The sequence below is a fragment of the Mobula birostris genome, chromosome 3, assembly GCF_030028105.1.
Source record: "Mobula birostris isolate sMobBir1 chromosome 3, sMobBir1.hap1, whole genome shotgun sequence".
Lineage (NCBI taxonomy): Eukaryota > Metazoa > Chordata > Chondrichthyes > Myliobatiformes > Myliobatidae > Mobula > Mobula birostris.
In genome coordinates, this window is record NC_092372.1 from 98,546,435 (window position 1) to 98,568,946 (window position 22,512).

At 39.6% G+C, this 22,512-nt stretch overlaps 1 protein-coding gene across 4 annotated transcripts in view; it reads left to right on the forward strand.

The window, feature by feature from the left end:
- Nucleotides 1-22,512, forward strand: part of wdfy3 (WD repeat and FYVE domain containing 3) — a 336,513-nt gene that overhangs the window by 284,987 nt on the left and 29,014 nt on the right. For all 4 annotated transcript variants that reach the window (XM_072253130.1, XM_072253132.1, XM_072253131.1 and 1 more), the window contains 8 exons: nucleotides 331-479; nucleotides 2,680-2,800; nucleotides 2,901-2,986; nucleotides 8,178-8,258; nucleotides 10,883-10,937; nucleotides 13,405-13,524; nucleotides 14,016-14,133; nucleotides 18,393-18,499. In XM_072253130.1, the coding sequence (XP_072109231.1) occupies nucleotides 331-479; nucleotides 2,680-2,800; nucleotides 2,901-2,986; nucleotides 8,178-8,258; nucleotides 10,883-10,937; nucleotides 13,405-13,524; nucleotides 14,016-14,133; nucleotides 18,393-18,499 (837 nt within the window). The remainder of the gene's footprint in view (nucleotides 1-330; nucleotides 480-2,679; nucleotides 2,801-2,900; nucleotides 2,987-8,177; nucleotides 8,259-10,882; nucleotides 10,938-13,404; nucleotides 13,525-14,015; nucleotides 14,134-18,392; nucleotides 18,500-22,512) is intronic.

The following is a 22,512-nucleotide window of genomic DNA, read 5'->3' on the forward strand; positions in this document are numbered from 1 at the left end:
AAACTGAAAATGTCGTTACCTGAAGACCTAGATTTCCTGATTCTCTTCCTACAGATTTTTGCTGGTGATAATAAAGTTTCCATTTTATTTGTCAGAAATATTATATTGTGAATTGCAAATTATTGCCAGTGCTGGATATCTAAAAGAGAAAAAGATCCTGTAATCCTTCAGGAAATAAGGGAAGCTTTTGTGAAAAGATGAAAGTTTTGCATAATAATCAGAAGAACTCCAATTTTAAAAGTTTCAGTGTAACAATAATGTTGGTGATGTAGATTTATCAGGAGACTATTAACAATAGTATTCAATAAATGGGTTTGTGGTCTGTTTTAGATTCAGCATATCTATCGATGTGCTCGAGTACAAGGGTTGGATACCAGTGAAGGACTCCTCTTGTTTGGGAAAGAACATTTCTATGTGATTGATGGTTTCACAATGACTGCCACCAGAGAAATTCGTGACATTGAAACACTGTCTCCAAAGTGAGTTTTTGTTCTTGCAATGTTCAACTTTGGTGTCCTTTGAGTTAGTTGTCCCATATTTGTATGTTGAGTGCCTGTAAAGGTTAATGTGTACAACCTGCCTTCCCTGAACTACAGAGAAGTTTGTTGTTTTTGTGGACTGCAGTGTGCCAAATGAAAAAAGGTAATACATTTCCCATTTTTCAAGAGGAGAGTTTCCTCCTGCTCCAGTCCCACGACTGAGTCTGAGCACAATGACCATCAAGATCCTAACTTTCCCTCTACTTAATTCTCAAAGGGGGAATCCTTAAGCTCCAACATCAGAGATTTTGTTTTTACCTTCAACAAAATATCCTCTGAAGACTTTAGAAACCTCGCCTGCTGTAAATAGCAATCTTCACACTTCTCCATAATAGCTTCATTTTCCAATTAATAACCAAGTCACTGATAGTGTATTCTCCCTTGAAATAGTGCAGGTGAGAGTTCAGAGTTTGGGAACTGGGGTTGTTTCTTCCTCCTGGTATTCAGTAGAGATTGACTGGATCATTGCTGTCCAGTCCCGATGAGGGTCTCAGCCCAAAACGTCAACTGTTTTTCTCTTTTCCATAGATGCTGTCTGGCCTGCTGAGTTCCTCCAACATCTGCAGATTTCTTGTATTTGTGATCGTGTTAAGAATATGTGGTCTTGATTCACAAATGAAATTAAAAGCGAATCAGCACCACTGTCATGTCAAAATAATAAACACATTTGATTTGATATTACAACAACCCTGTTCCTTCAGGAGACCTAGACATGTTGGAAAGGTAGAGGGAGCAGATAGACTTGGAGGTCATTACAAGGTAAAATTCAAGCAGAAAAATAGATAGTCAGTGTTTTGGATCGAGACTCTTCCTCTCGATCTTTAGGGAACAGTGTCTCAGAAAGGCAGCGTCCATTATTAAGGACCTCCAGCACCAGGGCATGACCTTTTCTCACCATTACCATCAGGTAGAAGGTACAGAGTGCCTGAAGGCACACTCTCAGCGATTTAGGAACAGCTTTTTCCCCTCTACTATCTGATTCCTAAATGGTCATTGAAGCTTTGGACACTACCTCACTTTTTTTAAAAAAACAGTATTTCTGTTTTTGCATGTTTTTAGTCGGTTACATGTAATTGATTTACTTGTTAATTTATTATTTTATTTATTATTATCATTTTATCTCTCTGCTAGATTATGCATTGTATTGAACTGCTGCTGCTAAGTTAACAAATTTCACGTCACATGCCAGTGATAATAAACCTGATTCTGATTCTGACAGTCTAGATGAAGGATTGCAGCCCAAAGTATAATCTGTCCATTTCCCTCCATAGATGTTGCCTGACCTGCTGAGTTCCTCCAGCAATCTCTTGTGTCTCCTTCATGCAAGGGTTAATGTATGAGAAGTGCTTGATGGCTCTGGGCCTGAACTCACTAGAGTTTAGAAGAATGAGAGGGGATCTCACGTAAACCTATCAAATATTGAAAAGCCTTGATGGAGTGGATGTTTCCTGTACTGGTGGATTCTAGGACCAGAGAGCACAGCCTCAGAATTGAACAGTGTCCCTTTAGAACAGAGATGCAGAGGATTTTTTTTAGTTAGAGAGTGGTGACTGTGAAGGCCATGTTATTAGATATAAATAAAGTAGAGGTTGATAGATTCTTGGTTAGTAAGGGTATTAAAGATTACTAGGGGAAGGCAGAAAAATGCGATTGAGAGAGAGAACAAATCAGCAATGATGGATTGGCAGAGCAGGCTCGATGGGCCAAATTGCTTTCCTTCTGCTCCTATATTTTTTCAGTATTCTTTTTTACCTATGCTCTGCAGTCATTGCTTGAGTTTAGGGTATAGTCCTGTGGTGCTTTCTGCCAGCCAGTAATCTGTCATTCATGAGTATTTTTGTACGAACATAAGTAACCATTGTTGACAAGATATTTAACCATGGTTGGATTTAGCTCAACTAATCGAGAATGCTGTCTTATCTACTGTACTTTAACAAATGTATTGCTAACAGGACTTATTGTGTAATAACCAGAAAAACAACCACCAACTGATATTCTGATTTTGTTATTATAATGCCCTCTACAGGGAGTAGTAACTGAGCGCTAGGATTCTCTGTTACTGAAAATATTAGTGGAATCTAATTTAAATTTAGTTATATTTTATGACATAGCCAGTATTGGCACACCTCTTTTTTTTTAGCATGCATGAGCCAATTATTCCCAGAGGTGCGCGGCAAGGCCAGAGTCAGCTGAAGAGGACCTGCAGTAAATTTGCTTATGAGGACATCAAGGAAGTCCATAAGAGACGGTATCTGCTGCAGGTGGGGATCCTATTTCCTGTATTAAAACTATTAATTTTACATGCATTAATAAAATTATCTGTTTTATTTCTTTTCTTTCTCAAATTTACATCTCTTTCAGCCAATTGCAGTTGAAGTTTTCTCTGGTGATGGACGAAACTATCTTCTGGCCTTCCAAAAAGGAGTTCGAAATAAAGTATATCAAAGGTAGTAGGATTTCCTGTGTGAAATTATAGCTTACAGGGAAATTTGATGAATTGAAGTGTATTCTATTTAAATTTGGTGCATGTACAATAAAATACTTCATTATTTTTATATCAAAATGTCCATAGTCTGTTTTATTAACAAGGTAATTTGATACTTTTTAAAAAGAGTCTGCTTATTGCTGTATGTCCAGAAACACTGTAAGCGGGTACAAATACTATAATTAACATACAAGATAATACGAAGTATTACAAATGGTGTAAGTTTATATATTATTTGCATTTCTCTCTGCATAAATATTCTAAGTGTAACCTTTTGTTTTGCTACTGAAACAACTGGTGAACGTTAGGCTACTTCTAATTCCAGTACCATCGGTTTCTGACAAACTCAGTATTTGATATGTATATCGATCTATAGACCATAAAAGGAAGATATAATCGTTTTAAAAAATGAGCATTTTAAGTTTCGTTTTGTCTTGTCTTGAAAATCTATTGTGAAAACATAGAACAGTATAGCACTGGACAGGCCAGTCATCCCACAATCTTGTGGTGATCTTGATGCCAATTTGTATTGTATACCTTCTGTATCATCCATATCCTTCCATTTTAATGTATCTATCAAAAGACCGTAAAACATAGGAACAGAGTTAGGCCATTCGGCCCATCCACTATTTGCCAACATTTCATTACGACTGATCCCATTTCCCTTTCAACCCCATTCTTCTGCCTTCTCCCCATAACTTTTCATGCCCTGGCTGATCAAGAACCTATCAGACTCTGCCTTAAATGCAGCAAATCACCAGACCCGACCTCCATGGCTGCCTGTGGCAACAAATTCCACAGATTCACCCCTCCTCTGGCTAAAGAAATTCTTCCTCATCTCTGATATAAATGGATGTCCCTCTGTTCTGAGGTTGTGCCTTCTGGTCCTAGATCCTCTCCACATCCACTCTATCTAGGCCTTTCAATATTTGATAGGTTTGTTTCAAAGATTTGCCTCTTAAACTTCACCAAACTGCCAGCTTGCACTACAGCCCCTGGTAACCCATTCCAGGCAGCTATTCACTCTGTTTTTAAAAATAAAACACCTAACTTGCCCCTCATGTCACTTTTAAACTATCAAACCTTACCCCCTCCCAAACCTCCAGTGTTAACAATTCTTGGTGATAAGATCTGACTGTCTGCTCTATCTATACCTCTCATAATTTTAAAAGCCCCTATCAGGTCTCCCCTCCAGCCTTTTCTTATAGTTCATACCCTCTAATCCAGGCAGCATCCAATCACCCTTTCCACAATCTCCATACCCTTCACTTACTAGAGCGACTAGAATTGACAGAATATTCCATGTGTGGTCTGAATAAATTTTTATATACCTGCAGTATGACTTCCCTACTCTCATACTCAACACCCCTACCAATGAAGGCAAGTATGCCATATCCAGTTGTGTAACCACTTGCTGGCTATTCCTAAGCAGGCCATGCATTTCCACGTGCACATAAATCCTGTCCTTCCCTATACTCCCTAGTAGCTTCTTCACCTCTGATATGGGGCTCATTGGCTGATAATTTCCTGGATTATCTCTATTTCCCTTCTTGAACAAAGGCACAATATTTGCTACTCCTTTGGGACCTCGACTGTTGCTAGTGAGAACAAGAAGATCCTTGTCAAAAGTCCTTGAAATCTCAGTTGCTTCTTCCAACATTCTGGGATATATGCCATTAGACCATGGAGACTTATTCACTTTAATGCTTTCAGAAGATTCAGTCTGACCTTTTCCTTAATCTCAAAATGCCCCACTCTTCACTATTTTCCAATTCCTTCTCGGTTAATATGGACACAAAGTACTCATTTAATACTTCAGCCCCTTGTCCTGATTCCAAGGAAAAATTCTCTCCTTTATCTTTAAGGGGACCTACCTTCTCCTGAATTATCCTCAATTTGTATAAAATACTATGGAATAATCCCAAGATCCTGCTCATCAAGTACATTTCATAGTCCCTTTTGGCATCCAAATCACCTGCTTGGGCTCCTTCTTGCTACCTTTATTCCACAAGTGCTCAGTCTGATTTTAGCTTCCTAAAGCTAGCATATACTGTACCTCCTTTTCCTTCGTAACTAAATTTAGGATTTCTGGGGTTTTCCAAGATTTCTTTACCTTACTGTCCTTGTCCTTACTGGAACATACAGATCCTGAACTCTGATTAACAGGTGTTTGTACAACTCTCACATGTTAGACATGGATTGTCTAACAGCATCTGCTCCCAATCAATGCCCCTTGGCTCTTTTCTTATCCTCTGGTAGTTTGCCCTCCCCCAATTTCAGAGATTCGAAGTATGTATGGAGTATACAACCCTGAGATTTGTCTTCCTGCAGACAGCCACAGAACAAAGAAACACCATGGAGCCTGTTCAGAGAAAGCATTAAACACCCAATGAGCCCCCGAAAAAACAATTTGTGCAAACAGCAAAAAAAAACAAGCATATAACACAGAGAATACTAGTCATCAAACGAGTAGGAATGTTCAGTTTAGTTCAGTGTAATTTAATGTAGTGCTGTATCATTCATTGACTGCAGGCTGCAGAGCCAGTCCACCCCAATCAAAATTGTGCAAAATAGCAATTAAAAAAAGGAGCAACCAGAAACACATGTACCATGAACTGTAGGGTCCTCTAAAAATGAGTCCAATCTACAAACCAAGCCACTCAAACCTTGCCCATGATCCAAGACTCCTGCACCTTCCTCCAGCAGTAGCCAGAGGGAGGGAGACCGGTCAAACACAAGCAGACGGCACTGAACACCCACTTGCCATCTGCTCTCATCCTTGTTGATTTCAATCTTGCTCAATGCTTTTATTGGCAAGATCGGCGAGAACCGGATAGTGGGTGAACATGGGTTCACCCTCCACTATTAGGCCACACACTCCGTTCTCAACTATGCCAAATTCCCTCAGAGACAGCAAAAGCACCAGGTCACTCATTTGGCCCAAAAACACATTATCAAAGTGTAAATCGCAGGCTCTGATTGCACACAGCTTCAAAGTAGAAGTATATATTTTTTTAAAAAGGAAGTCGTTTTTTTTCTTGAACTGTCTGCAGGATATCTCCATTGGTCACGTTCATTGGTGGTGCCATCTTGCCTTAAGTTTTAGTACCTTGCCGCAAGATCCAATTATATCGTTAGTCATAACTATCTTAAAACATAAAGTGTTGTGGTCAGTATTCACAAAATGTTCTCCGACTCTCAGGTTCATCACCTGGTCTAGTTCATTTCCCAAAACTAGGTACAGTATGCTCTCTCCACTAATTGGGCTCTCCACATACTGTTAAAAAACTTCTCGAGTGCATTAAAGAAATCCTGATCCATCTTGGTTTCTTATATCAAGGAAATTCCAGACAATACTGGGGAAGTTAGTCCTACACTCTTGACAATTTTGTTATTTCTGCACGTTCTGTCTACATACCTGTTCCTGCATCTTGCAATGGCTATTGTGGGTTCTATTAAAATTCTGTCAGTATAATTGCACCCATCCTGTTTCTGAGCTCCATCCAAATTGCCTCTGGATGAGCTCTCCAGTATGTCCTCTCTAAGTACTGCTGTGATATTCTCCCTTATCAGTAGTGCAACCTCTCCATCCCTTTTACCTCCCTCTCTATTATGTCTTAAAACAAGGAAACCCAGGGATATTGAACTGCCCTACAAGTCTCTCAGGCCAGGTACTGATCGACCTCTGTTCATCCTCGTTGTTGTTGAGTGCTGTTGAGTCATCATCAACTCATGGCGACCCCATGGATAGCGTAGTTGTCCATAGGGTTATCATGGCAGGATACCAAAGTAGATTGCCAGGCCATTTTTCCACGCAGATTTTGCTGCTGCTCAGGTTGAGATTCGAACTCAGGACTATCTGCCTTGAAGCCCCGCAAATCTTTCCTGAAATTACCCCCTCTCAAGTTAAGTGCATGCCATCTGGTGTTAGACATTTCAACCATGGGAATTGGCACAGGGTAAATAAGATCAGAGAGTTAAATAAGTGGCTCAGATATTGGTGTGGGAGAAGTGGGCTTGAACTCATGAGACAGTGGTATCGGTATTAGGAAAGGGGCTATTCTGCTGGGATGGGTTCACTTGAACCATGCTGTGACCTGGATCCTGGGTGAATTGCATAACTAGGGCTATGAATAGGGCTTTAAATAGTAGACAGTGGGTTCAACAGCTCAGAAAAGTATGGATAAAGTAAAGGGGAAGGAGAGTGGTGTGCAGGAGATGTTACTGAAGTTTCCAAAATAAAGAATAAGACAAAAATTTAGAAAGGGAGTTTAAGTTTAGGAAACCTGGATTCAGAATTGAAAAGAAGGGTGGTGAGTACAGGATTGAAGTTTGAATGCACAGATTATACGAAATAAGATCGATGATATAGCACAGTTAGAAATTGCAAGTATAATGTGCTGGGCATTAGTTGAAAGAAGGTCACAGCTGGGAGTGTAACATCCAAGGATACACACTTTATTGAAAGGACAGGCAGGTAGGCAAAGAGGATACTTGAATGCACAGAATATACAAAATAAGATAGATGATGTAGCACCATTAGAAAATGGTTTACAGGGATAAGTCAAGAGAATAGGATTGAGAGGGAAAATAAATTTGCTACAGTCGAATGGTGAGGTAGACTCGAATGGTCAAATAGTCTAATTCTACTCGTGTTTTATGGTCATTAGTTTTATGGATGAACCTCCCATGAGGAATTGTGTCAAATACTTTACTAAAATCAATGCAGACATCATTCACTGCTCAACTTCAATTCCTCAAAAAACTCAATCAAGTTAGTTAGATATACAGTAACCTGCCCCATGTAAAGGCATGCTGACTTTTCTAAATTAGGCCATGGTTTTCCAAATGCTCATGGATCTTATGCTTAAGAATCCTCTCCTGTAACTTCCTTATTACTGACATGAGACTCATCAGTCTGTAGTTTCCAGGATTAACTCTTATTTCCCAGGATTATTTCTTACTTCCCTTGAACTGTTGAATAATGGAACAAATTACTGTCCAGGAATTTTGTTGTTAATTAATGTTCTTAACCCGTATATCTGCTAATTCTAAACTATTAAAGTTTTCATTAAAGGTAAATAACAATTCTTTGAGGTTTATCAATGTGTGAAAGCCGATCATTTCAATTTCCAATGATGTTTGTGCTGCAGATTTTTAGGAGTGGTTCCCTCTTTGACTGACAGTTCTGAGTCTGTTTCTGGCCAGCGGCCCAATACGAGTGTGGAACAAGGGTAAGTGGAGTTCCAGAAGTGCCTGTGAACTCCTTGGCTGCTTCAATTTCTTTTGAGATTGCATTTTAAATAAGTGAAATAGAGATAAATTCTTTGTGCTTTCAACATGTAATTCTTCAGTTTGATCCTGAAGATTTTGGCATTACAAAACAAAGTCATTAACGCATGACCAGCTGCCCTTGAAATACGACAAGCTTTTTAATTTATCTGCTTCTGTTAGGACTTTAATAAATATTGATTTATGTGAAGGTATTAGCTCTGTTCCCTGATTTTCATTTGCTAATGGTGAAATTTTAGAATCACTCATTGCTGCTGGAGGATGACTCTGTTCTTTTAATATTGAACAGCACAATGTGAATAGCTACCAAGATAATAACTGAGGTACTTACAGATACTTCCGATAGCTACTTTGTAAATAGTAACCCATGAGTTATTTTAGGTACCTTACTAAATCTATTACAGTAAATGCTTACAGTAAACTTAGAGGTGAGAACATAGACAAAGCATACAATAGGAAGTATTCCACTTTTTCATTACTGACAACTTTACTTTCACTCTCAAAAACAATTCTGCAGTCCTCTCAAGGGGCTGTGTTGTGCTGTGCAAAAAGGTAATTAAAGATAATTTGGGATGCACAGTAATGTAATGGTTAGAATTATACTATCACAGCACCAGTGATCGGGGTTCAATTCCACTATTATCTCTAAGGACTTTGTACATTCTGTCCATGACCATGTGGGTTTCCTCCCACATTCCAAAGATGTACAAGTTGGTAGGTTAATTTCTCACATTGATCTAGTTAGGCAGCGTGGGCTGGTTAGGCAGGAAGGGCCTGTTACCGTGCTGTGTTTCCAAATAAAAATAAATTTAAACAAAATTAAATCTGGGAAACAAAAGAACTCAACAATAGAAATTAAAGAAAAACCTAGTGAAATTGTTCATGATTATCAAAGAGATGAGAGTAAACAATGAACTATCATGTATTTTTACTGTTTGATGCATTACTATTAAGCAAAAGCAAATAAAAATTCACAGTCTTCCTGGAGCAAGTGGCCAAGCTATGTGATAGTCGAGTTTTTGCAGTATCAAACTCAGAAGAGTTTAGCTTTGTGTTTCATTTTCACATACTTCATTGATCTCTTGTTCAACTTTTCTGCTTTTTCCTTTACCATTCTCCACTCTGCCACGTACACCAAAAAATGGACTGGAGGAAAGAACTTCAGTAATTTGCTCTCTATACAAGTAAATGGTCAATATATGTAATTAGGAGGAGCATGAGAGAAATTTCGGAGTAAAGAAGTCTTAAGATTTTCTTGAGCTCCAAAGCAGTTGTCGTGTGAGTCACATTTGAAGAGAATCCAGTTCATATGTCATTTGGCCAAGGGAAGGGTTGTGCCATGATGGAAATGGCTGAGTCACAACTCTCTGGAGCTCCATACCAGGCTGTGATGCAACCAGAATGCTCTCCACCATATATCTATAGAAATTTGTAAGTGTGCCTGGTGATATTGAATCTCTTGTGACTTCTAAGAAAGTGGAGCCAATACTGTGCCTTCTTTGTGAATACATCAGTGTGTTGTGCCCAGATTAGATCCTTTGTGAAATGATGCCCAAGAACTTGAAACTGCTCACACTTTCCACTATTTAGTGCGGATTTGTGTGTGTTCTCTGACTTTTTTCCTGAAATCCACAATCAGTTCCTTGCTGACATTGAGTGTGAGGTTGTTGTTGTGACACCACTCAGCCAGTTGATCTATCTCGCTTCCAATCACCACCTCATCACCATCTGAGGTTCTTCGTACAACAGTGGCATCATTGGCGAATTTATAGGTGACATTTGAGTTGTGACTAGCCTCAGAGTCATGGATTTTGAGTAGAGCAGTGACTGAGCATGCATCTTGAAGTGCGCTTGTTGTTGTCAGTGAGAAGGATAGGTTATTACCCATCCGCACGGACTGTAGTCTCCTTAAAAATCCATTTGCAGAAAGAGGTATGGAGCCCCATGTGCTGAAGTTTGTTAATTAGTAGTGCGGGAATGATGGTGTTGCATGGTGAACTGTAGTCGGTAAGCAGCAGTGTGTCATGCTTTGGTGTCATCTAGCTGCTCCATAGCCAAATGGTGAGCCAGCGAGATTGTTCTGAACTTGAAGTCACTCAAACCACCACTGGCTTTGTTCTGACAGTCTCGTTCTTCCCTGAGACCTCTGCTCACTTATCTATACTTGCTCTTGATTTTAACATTTTACATTATTGATTTCATGCCTTCTATGGCCCATTCCTATTCCCCAGCTTGCAACCCACTTATTTCTTAATAGTCCTCCATATTTTTGTCCCTTTACTTTTCTGTCTTCAACCGTTCTAAAACTGATGTTTTAATACAATATGTTGAGGACACAATAAGATATTAAATGTTTTATTAGCATTTTCATTTTCTACTTGATAGATAATTTATAGAATACTGTTATATTCAAAAATATCACTGTCTGTTTTAAGAAATGTATAATTTAAAACTTAAGCTGACTATGATAAAGACCTCTTGAAATATTTTGGTATGTGTCTGTGTGTAGTTTTAAGTAAATGATCCTTAAGTGCAAAGTAAGCATTTTTAATTTATCTATTCCCAGGTCTGGTTTGCTTAGTACACTGGTTGGAGAGAAGTCTGTAACACAAAGATGGGAGGCAAGTAATTTTAAAAAGTGGCCAGGTAGAAATCAAAACAAGATCATCCTATGTGAAATAAATATGCAAAATAGTGAATGAGGTCTTAGTTCAAGCTTTTGGGTAAAATCTTTCAGATGACATCCTTGCAGCATCCAACAAAATTAAGGATGCTGGAGACCTGAAATAAACCTGAAAATGATAAAATACTCAGGTGAGGTGACAGCTGTCCATAAAATTAACATTTCATATCAGTAGCCTTTTTTACTTCAAAGGTACATTTAATATCAGAGAAATGTATATAGTACACATCCTGAAATGTTTATTCTTCGCAACTATCCATGAAAACAGAGGAGTGCCCCCAAAGAATGAACAACAGTTCAATGTTAGAACCCCAAAGTCCCCCCCTAAGTTCCCCTCCCTCCCGTGGGTAAGCGGCAGCAAGCAACAATCCCCCCTCTCCCCACCGGCAAAAAAAACCTCAGCACCCACCATCGAGCACTCAGGTGTGAGAAAGGCAAGAGCAAAGACACAGACTTGCAGTTACCCTAAAGACTACTCGTTCACCCGGTAATTTAACATACCACAGGCTTTCTCTCTCTCTCTCTCTCTCTCTCTCCCTAATAAGAGAGAAAGGGGCATCTCCATTTCACAGCGAGCGGGGAACCATAACAAACTTGCTGGTTTACGATGTTAAAAGTCCATTGCGTTGCTTTTCTGAGATTTGTGCCCAAAGGTCTCTGGGCACGCAGCCTTAGATCTTCCGTCTCCCCCGACACACCAGTCTTCTGATCGGACACTGACCTCCGATCTCTCCCTTCCCCCCCCGCCCACGACCAGTCTCTAGAGCCATGAAAACTCGGTCCTCCAAAGGTGAGCAGAGCTCCTGGGCCGAGCCCTTGGTGTGCCAAACAACGGCCAGTTGTGAAACCCCGAGAGCGGGTCCTATTCCCGCAAAGAACCATAGTCAGCATGTAACTTCATGTCAGGGTCTTCAAAAGAGCCCTGAAAGGGAAAAATAGAGATATTGAAGATGGAAGTAGAGCTCTTTCTGAAGATACAAGCAAAGGAGTTGCCTTCTGTTTTTTTTTAATATTCACACTTGCTGACTTAGCTGTTGGGCATATGTAGTATCTTGTCTTTTAAATGTTTCCAAAGATTTTGCCTACTTAATAAAAAACCCATTTTTATGTTGTTCATTCTCTATGTAGAGGAATGTTACACCTTTTTTTATCTGTTTGAATTAGGATGACCAGGTAACATGGATGAAAATTGAGACAGATTTTCAGAGGTGGTGTAGGTATGCTTAGGGAGTGGAGCATTATGTTGGGGACTAGGTGCTTACTCAATGTAGAACAGCAATGTTCACATAGGCTAGTGACCCGGACTGAATTGATTTGAACAGATCCTTTGAAAAGTGCAACATTCTCTAGAAAGTATTTTGGAAATGAGTGTGGACAGCCAAATCCATAATAATTGTTTAAAATACGTAGTTAATGACTAACTGTTCAGTAAGAGCCATTAAAGATTCCTTCTGGAACCAGTTTTCATTACCTAAGATTATTTTGCAGCAGTAAAGATAACAGTTTACATGAATAGCACAGCTGCGAACTCAAAACATATAAATGTCCTTCTTTAGAATGTAGAATTCGTAACTCAGCTTCCCCATTCTACAAAGATCACCTCTCTAATTACCCAGTACTACTCCTGCTGTAAAAAAGAAGAATCAGGCAACTCTTCCTTTTTTGGGTTTCCATTCTTTTTCTCACACCACACAACCATAGCTTCTAGTCTCTGGGACAGAAGGATCAGTCAAATAGTTTGTTGTATGCAAATGAGCAGCACTTCGGCCAGTATCGTCTATGGTATGGTCTGCTGGAGAAAGGCATTGTGTATCTTTCAGAAAATCCTGAGGTTAACCAATCAGCATTGTACATCTCCAGCAGGATCCTTGTGATGTGAAAGTGGTAGTTCAGCACATACTGCCACATTGAAAATATGCTCCTATGTCCCCTCGCTCTTCATTGTTCTACAAACTAAACCTTTTCATTATTGAGTCTCTTTTGGTGATTGGAAAACAAAGGTCAAACATTCAAACAAATAAGAGCCCAACAAGGTTAAATCGTGGCTGCCCACACCTATGTAATTTTTTCCTAAATCATTGTAAACTTCTGAACTCCTATTACATTGTGTCATCTTCATGACGATATTACTACGGCAAACCTGTGATAAATGTTTCATTATATTGTGATTATAGTACTATTAAATAAGCAGTCATAATAGGATATATTTAATTTTGGGTATAAATACTGAGTGTTATGTGGGCATTACGTAATGTTCCATAATTATATTATGAGATGTGTGCAATAGGCAGTTCCTAGTTTCATAAAGTTATGCAACCCACACCTGTTTTACGTTAAGTCTAAACATGCGTATTTGCACATACAACAAAGGAACAAAGGTCATTACATTTTTGTCTTTCCTTTAGAGGGGAGAAATCAGCAATTTTCAATATCTTATGCACCTAAACACGTTAGCTGGCAGATCCTATAATGACTTAATGCAGTATCCAGTATTTCCATGGATCTTGGCAGACTACGATTCTGAGGTATGGACGCTTTTCAAATTACTATTTCAGAATTGTTCACGAAAGTAAGTTCACTTAATGCCCTTTGATCCTTAGTATACAGTTTTATTTTGAATGTGTGGATGCCTCTGAATCATCCAGTATGGTTTAATACAGATGAGATTTTTAAGCCACTTCAAAATTAGGAGGATTAACTATATTGTAAGCAAGTTTTATTCCCCAGTTTACTAACTTTATTGAAATTGTTATTATTTAGAAATAGCTACTGAATATTAACATTTCCTATATAGTTTAAAATATCATTTAAGTACAGATATCAACAATTAATCTTTGCAGTTGGTTAAATCCAGACGGAGTTTGTCATATTGACTTTAATGAAACACTGTGCGGGTGAATAGTTTTAAACTTTTCCAGTTTTCTTTCAACCAGAAAAACTATGTTACTTCTAATATATTTGGAGAAAAATTCAGAAGAAATTTTTAGTGATTAAATGATTCCTTTCCTTCATCTAGGAGCTTGATCTAAAAAATTCCAAAACATTCAGGAACCTGGCTAAACCGATGGGGGCTCAGACTGAAGAGAGATTAGCTCAGTATAAGAAACGGTATAAAGATTGGGAAGATCCAAATGGTAAATTTTACAGAATAGAATTATAATTTAATGTACATGCAATATCAATGAAAGCATTTTCTGTGTATATAGATGCATTTCACTCTGTGCTCAATATTTTGCCAGTGTTCTGTATTTAATATTTCAGTAATATTTGAGTCATGTTTTAAATAAATTGAGTACGCTTTCTTTATTTGTTTAAATAACTTATATGTAAAAAATACATGAATTGCATTTGTCCTAACGTTAGAGCGTGATCAGTGCATGCATTGCTTAAAGTAAAAACAAAACTAGATATGTTATCTCTTGGCTCCCTTGTTTTCCTTTTGATTAGTTTTATGTTTTGCAGTTACTAAACATAACATTTAGACCATATTGGAGCAAAGTTTTGCCACTCTGCCCTTCGAATCTGCTCCACATTAGATCATGGCTGATTTGTTATCCCTCTCAGTCCCATTTTCTTGACTCCTCCCTGTAACCTGTGCTTCACGGAACCCTATCTAACCCCTTCCATTGTGGATGCAGTGATTCAGATTGACAAATTTGCTACATACCATCAAGATAGGACTGTGGAGCCTCTCAAAAGCAGAGATGGTGCTGTATGCCTCATGATCAACTCCTCTTGGTGTACTAATGTGTCAATGATGTCTCAATTCAGCTCACCAGACCTGGAATATCTCACGATGAGGTGCCGACCATTTTACCTGCCACGTAAGATTTCAGTGATCATTTTGGTAGCAGTGTACTTTACACCTCAGGACAATGTCAAACAGGCTCTAGTTGATCTGAGCAATGTGATCAACATGCACGAAACAGCACATCCTCACACCTTCACCATCATTTTGGGAGATTTTAACCAGACCAGTGTGAAAAAGTCACTAAATAATTATAATCAGCAAATCACTTGTAGTACCAGAGGAAACAACACACTAGACCACTGTTACACCACCATCAAGAGTGCTTACTATGCTGTACCACGCCCATACTTCGGAAAGTCTGATCATCTGGCTGTACTTCTACTTCCTGAGTAAAGTCAGAGACTGAAGACTGCAGCTCCAGTAGGAAGGTCCAAGAAGGTATGGACACGGCATGCACAGGAGCACTTACAAGACTGCTTTGTATCAGTTGACTGGGCTGTATTCAGGGATTCATTTTTGTATGTGGTTGAGTATGCTGCAGTTGTTACCAACTTACATTAAAACCTGTATGGGTGAACGTGTGCCTACAAAAACTTGCTGTACATTCCAAAATCTCAACTCGGGGACTTTGAGACTTTTTTTTTTACTGTGCCTATGGACTGTTCTTCATCAAATTATGGTATTGCTTGCACTGCTGTAACTATATGTTATAATTATGTGGTTCTGTCAGTGTTAGTCTTTGGTCTGTCTTGTTTTCTGTGATACCACGCCGGAGAAACATTGTATCATTTCTTAATGCATGTGTGCATTTCTAAATGACAATAAAAGAGGACTGAGTGTTCTCATAATCTAATCTAATCTAAACCAAAAGCTGTGGATGAGCCAGGAGGTTCATCATCTTCTGAGGGCTAGATCTGTGGAATTTAAGTCTAGTGACCCAGGTCTGTACAAGAAAACCAATATGACGTGCGGAGGACTACCTTAAGAGCAAAGAAACAATTCTGAGTGAGATTGGATGCACGTCAACTCTGGAAGGGTTTGCAGGACATTAGTTCCTACGAAGTGAAACCCAATAGCATGAATGGCAGCGATGCTTCACTACCAGGTGAGCTCAACACCTTCTACGACTGCTTTGAAAGGGAGAATATTACTACAGCTGTGAAAATTCCTGCTGCATCCAGTGACCCTGTGATCTCTGTCTCAGAGGCTAATGTCAGGCTCTCTTTCAGGAGGGTGAACCCTTGCAAGATGGTAGGCCCCAATGGAGTACCTTGGAAGGATCTGAAAACCTGTGCCAACCAACCAGCCTTGAAGTATTCAACAACAGTTTCAACCTCTTACTGCTACGGTTGGAAGGTCCCACCTGCTTCAAAAGGGCAACAATTATACCAGTGCTCAAGAAGAATAGTCTGAGCTGCTGTAATGACTATCATCCAGTAGCACTCACGTCAACGGTGATGAGAGGCTCGTCATAGCTAGAATTAACTTCTACGTCAGCAAGGACCTGGATCCTCTGCAATTCGCCTGTCACTGCAATTCATGTACAGCAGACACAATCTCAGTGGCTCTTCACATGGGTTTGGAATGTTCGGACAATACAAACATCTATGTCAGGGTGCTGTTCATTGACTATAGCCCACCATTTAACACCATGATTCCCACAGTCTTGATTAATACGCTACAGAACCTGGGCCTCTGTACCTCCCTCTACAACTGGATCCTCGACTTCCTAAACAGAAGACCACAATCTGTGTGAATTGGTAATAATATCTCCTTCTTGCTGACAATTTACACTGGCGCACTTCAAGGATGTCTGCTTAGCTCACTGCTTTACTCCCTCTATACCCATTATTGTGTAGCTAGGTATAGCTCAGCAGAATCTTAGATGGAGACGAGAGGGTGTAAAGGAGTGAGATATACCAGCTAGTTGAGTAGTGTTTCAGCAACAACCTTGCACTCAATGTCAGTAAAACGAAGAGCTGATTGTGGACTTCAGGAGTGGTGAGACAAGGCAACGTGAACCAATCCCCATAGAGGGATTAGAAATGAAACAAGTGAGCAATTTTAAGTTCCTGGGTGTCAAGATCTCTAAGGAACTAACCTGTCCCAACATAATCAATGCAGCTATAAAGAAGGCTATGTTTCATGAAGAGTTTGAGAAGATTTGGTGTGCCACCAAAAATACTTGAAAACCTCTACAGATGTGGAGAGCATTCTGACAGGCTGCATCACTGCCTGGTATAGGGGGGCTACTGCACAGGATCATACAGAAGCTACAGAAAGTTGTAAAAATTAAATGGCTCCATCTTGGGTACTGTGGGAAGAAGGTACAGAAAGTTGTAGAAATTAAACAGCTCCATCTTGGGTACTGTTGGGAAGAAGCTACAGAAGCCTGAGGGCACAAACTCAGCGATTCAGGAACAGCTTCTTCTCTTCAGCCATCCAGTTCCTAAATGGACATTGAACTCATGAACTCTACCTCACTTTTTTCTTTATATTCTATTTTTGCACTATTTTAAATTTAACTAATGTGCATATATACTGTAATTGATTTACTTGTTTTTGTTCTGATTATCATGTATTGCATTGTACAGCTGCTAAGTTAACAAATTTCACAACATAGGCTGGTTATATTAAATCTGATTCTGAATTATTTCATACTCCTCTATACTTGTTTACTGGAAAGGACATTAAACAATCTTGAGTTGAATCTTGAATTCCATCATTCAGATCATTAATATATGACATGAAAAATAACAGACCTGAACACTGACCCTTGTGGGATACCACTCATCACTGGCAGCCAACCAGAAAAGGCCCCCTTTATTCCTACTATTTGCCTTCTGCCAGTTGGCCAATCTTCTGCCCATGCTATTATCTTTTCTATAATACCACAGGTTCTTAGCCTGTTCAGCAGTCTAATATGCAGCACCTTGTCAAAGGCCTTTATAAAATCCAAATAAACAACATCCACTGACTGACTGTACTTCATCTATCCTGCTTGTTATTTCCACAAGGAATTCCAACTGATTTGCTGGGCACAATTTCCTTTCAAGGAAACTATGCCATCTTTGACTTATTTTATTATATGCCTCCAAGTACCCCAAAACCTCGTCCTTACTAATGGATTCCAGCAGCTTATCAACCAATGAAGTCAGGCTAACTGGCCTATAATTTCCTTTCCTTTGCCTTCCTCCCTTCTTGAAGAGCAGTCTGTCATTTGCAATTTTCCAGTCCTCCGGAGCCATTCCAGAATCTGGTGATTCGTGAAAGATCATTACAAATGTTTCCACCATCACTTCAGCCACATCTTTCAGAACCCTGGGGTGTAACCTGTTTGGTCCAGGGGACTTATCTACCTTCAGACCTTTGAGCTTCCCAGGCACCTCCTCAGTGATTATTCATTATCCCTTTAATTTTAGTTATTCATTAACTTAGCTATTCATTTACTCCTTTAACTTTATCAATGTAGAGATGAAATTAGATGAAGGTGAATGTAATTGGAGAAATACCAAATTGAAATACCTTACCCATACAAGTACTTTGTAAATTTGAATTTGATGGAATGTGCTATGTATTTTACAGACAGCTTTTGCTGATAATGTTAAATTTGATTATGTGTAATCTATGTTCTCTTTCTAGGTGAAACACCAGCATATCATTATGGTACACACTATTCTTCTGCCATGATTGTAGCTTCTTATCTAGTAAGAATGGAGCCATTCACTCAAATTTTTCTCCGACTCCAGGTAATTAATGTGCAGTTAATTAAGATATTAATTAAATATGTATTAGTTAAATAGTGGTAGAAATAAACTGTTTGGCCATTTGTGATTGCTGCACCATTCCTTAGGAACATAAGAAAGTAAGCCCAAGGGTGATTACTCAGGTCTCTCAAGTTTTCCCTGCTGTTCAAGATGATCACGGCTGATCTGCCCCAAACTTCATCTTCTCTTCTGAAATAACTCACCTTACCTGGCAATTCCCTGATGTTTCAAAATTGTGTTTACTTCCTCTTGAATTACTCCACGGTCAAGCCTCTTCAACTCTTGGGTAGAGAATTTGAGAGATTCATCACCATCTGTGAAGCAAAGTTCCTACATACTCCATTTCAAATGACTACCCTTAATCTTGTAGCTGTATCCAGTCATTCAAAGTTCTTCCACTCATGGAGATATCTTGACATCATCCATCATTGTCCTTAAGGATCTTAAAAGTTTCAAGATCATCTTTCATTCTAAATTCCCAGGAAGGTGGCTCAAATTTTGTTGATTCTCTAAAGTTTTAAGATTATGACTAATCTCAGTGCCACTTTCCTGCTGTACCCAATGTCCCTAAATTCTCAAAGCATCACAAAAGTCCATCAATCTTTGTCTTAAATATATTCAGAAACTGAACATCTGCTATTTTATTTTAATGTATTGTTGCACAGTTTCATACTGAGGATATTTCTTATCATAGTTCTGAATGACTGTTCCATTACCTTGAGATTGATTCTTGCCTTTCCTTCTCAGACATGATCCATTATCCCGACATCTCCCTGTTATGCCTCTTAATAATTTTTGTATTAGTGAGAGCAATCCCTGTTCTTGTAATATCTGGTATTCTGTTTAATGTTGCCTTGTAAGACAAATCCACACACCAGGTTAAGTCTGGCAGGCCATCAATGCACTCTCCCACTTGCATAAAGGAGGGTTAAACTTAACCTGTATGCAATCTTCTATTGTTATCACATCAACATCTTATGTAATTGTCATAGAACACTACAGCACAGAAACATGTCCTTTGGCCCCATCTAGTCCGTGCCAAACCATTAATCTGCCCAGTCCCAGCAACTTGCACCCAGACCGTAGCCCTGCATACCCCTCCCATGTGTGTATCTACAGAAGTCGACCCTACATCCACCACATGCGCTGTCAGCTTGTTCCACACTCTCACCACTCTCTGAGTAAAAAAGTTCTCCCTCATGTTCCCCTTAAACACTTCGCCTTTTACTCTTTACATGACCTTTGGTTGTAGTCTCACCCAACTTCAGTGGAAAAAGCCTGCTTGCATTTACCTAATCTATACCCCTCATAATGTTGTGTACCTCTATCAAATCTCCCCTTAATTGTTTACTTTCTAGGGAATAAAGTACTAACCTATTCAATCTTTCCCATTAATTTAGGTCCTCAACTCCTGGCAATGTTCTTGTAAATTTTCTCTGCAGTCTTTCAATCTTATTTACATTTTTTCTCTGGGTAGGTGACCAGAACTGAACATAATACTCCAAATTTGGCCTCACCAACGTCTTATACAACTTCAACATAACATCCAAACTTCTGTACTCAATACATTGATTTATGAAGGCCAAATGTATCAAAAGCTTCCTTTATAACCCTATCTACCTGTGATACCACTTTCAAGGAATTATTGATCTATATTGCCAAATCCCTCTGTCCTATTGCACTCCTCAGTGCTCTACCACTCATTAAAGAACTACCCTAGCTGGTCCTGCCAAAATACATCAGACAGTACATTGAAAGATCACTATAGAAGTTAATGGGGTTCTCCTGCACCTTGTCTGCTGGAGTGACCTCATGCTTTCTTTTAGCTCTCCTGTTCTCCATAAGTGTTCTCTTGTATTTCTTGTATTCCTCAAGTACCTCATTTGTTCTCAGCTGGCTATACCTGCTATGCACCTCCTTTTTCATAACTGGATCTTCAATATCTCAAAAACCAAGGTTCCCTAAACCTGTGATCCTTGCCTTTTATTCTGACAGAAACATATAAACTCCATACTCTCAAAATTCCACTTTTGAGATCTCCCACTTAACAAGTACACCTTTGCCAAAAGACAACTTGTCCCAATCCATACTTGCCAGATCCTTTGATACCGTTACAAATGGCCTTTCTCCAATTTAGAATCTCAGCCCAAGGATCAGGCCTAACCTTTACCATAATCACCTTGAAACTAATGGCATTATGATGACTAAATGCAAAGTGTTCCCCTACATAAACTTCTTTCACCTGCCCTGTCTCATCACTAACAGGGGATCTTCTATTGCACTCTCTCTAGATGGGACTTCCATATACTGATTAAGGAAACTTTCTTGAACAAATTCGACGAACTCTTTCCCATCCAGTCCTTTTACAGTATGAGAATCCCAGTCAATATGTTGAAAGTTAAAATCATCTATTACCGCAACCTTGTGTTATTTGCTAGTCTGCGATCTCTCTACAAACTTGTTCCTCTAAATCCCAAGGGCTATTGGGTGGTCTAAAATATAATCCCATTAACATGGTCATACCTAACTTACTCCTCTGTTCTGCCCATAAAACTCATTAGACAAGTTTTCCAGACAGACCTTACTGAGCACTGCTGTGACATTTTCCCTGATCAGTAATGTCACCCCTTCTTCTTTAATCCCTCCTGCTCTATCATGTCTAAAACAACAGAACCCTAGAACATTGAGCTGCCAGTCCTGCCTCTCCTGCAATCAATTCTCTTGCCTACTCACATCCCACAAAAGGAGCATTCCACTATCCTGCCTGGCATCCCGTCTGCTCTTAATGTGCAATAAGAAGGAAAGAATAAGTAACAAAAAAAACCTTCCTGTGACCTACACCTCTCCTCACTGAAGCCTCAATGAACCACAGCCTAAACTTCCCACTCTTAATGTCATAATTTCACATGCTTGTCCATGCCCTAAGCTCATCTGCCTTTTCTGCAATGCTCCTTTCATTCAAGTATATGCAGCTCAGAATATTAGTCCCACCATGTTTGACCTTTTGATTCCTAACTTTGTATGTAGTCTTAACAACATGTTTCTCCACAACCAATCCACTATCGTTTCTGGTGCTCTGGTCCCCATTCCCCTGCAACTCTAGTTTAAATCAATTCCTTCCCCCCACAAAGCAGCGCTAGGAAACTTTCCCGCTAGGATATTAGTCCCCCTTCAGTTCAGATGCAAACTGTCCCTTCCCTAAAAAGGAGCCCTCCCTCCATACCATCTCCTTAGGCACGTGTTAAATCACAATATATGATCTTCCTATTTCTGGCCTCATTAGCATGTGACATGGGTAGCACTTCTGAAATCACAAACCTGGTGGTACTGTCCTTGGCACCTAACTCCCTAAGCTCACTTTGCAGGACCTCGTCACTCCTCCTACCCATGTCATTGGCATTGACGTGGACCATGACCTCTGGCTGTTCACCCTCTCACTTAAGAATGCTGTGGACTTCATGCAAAATGTCCCTGAGCCTGGCATCTGGGAGGCAACATACCACCTGGGAATTTTGTTCTTGTCCGTGGAGTCTCCTTTCTGTTCTCTTAATCAATGAATCCCCTATCACTTCATCACCTCTTTCTTTTCTGAGCCACAGAGCCAAACTCTGAGACCTGACTGCTGTGGCTTTCCTCTACTAGGTAAATCCAACCCCCCACCCCCACCCCCAAAAACAGTATAACAGTATCCAAAGCGGTATACCTGTTCTTGAGGGAAACAGCCACAAGGGATACTCTGCACTGGCTGCCTATCCTCTTTCTCCCTCCTGGTGGTCACCCAGTTACCTGTGTCCTGCACGTTAGGTGTAAATACCTCCCTGTATGCCCTGTCTATCAACCCCTCAGCTTCCCGAATGATCTGGATTTCATCCAGCTCCAATTCCAACTCCTTAACAAGGTCAGTTAGAAGTTGCAGCTGGATGCACTTCTTGCAGGTGTAGTCCTCAAGGACACTGGAGGTCTCTTGCCTTCTCACATCCCACAAAAGGAGCATT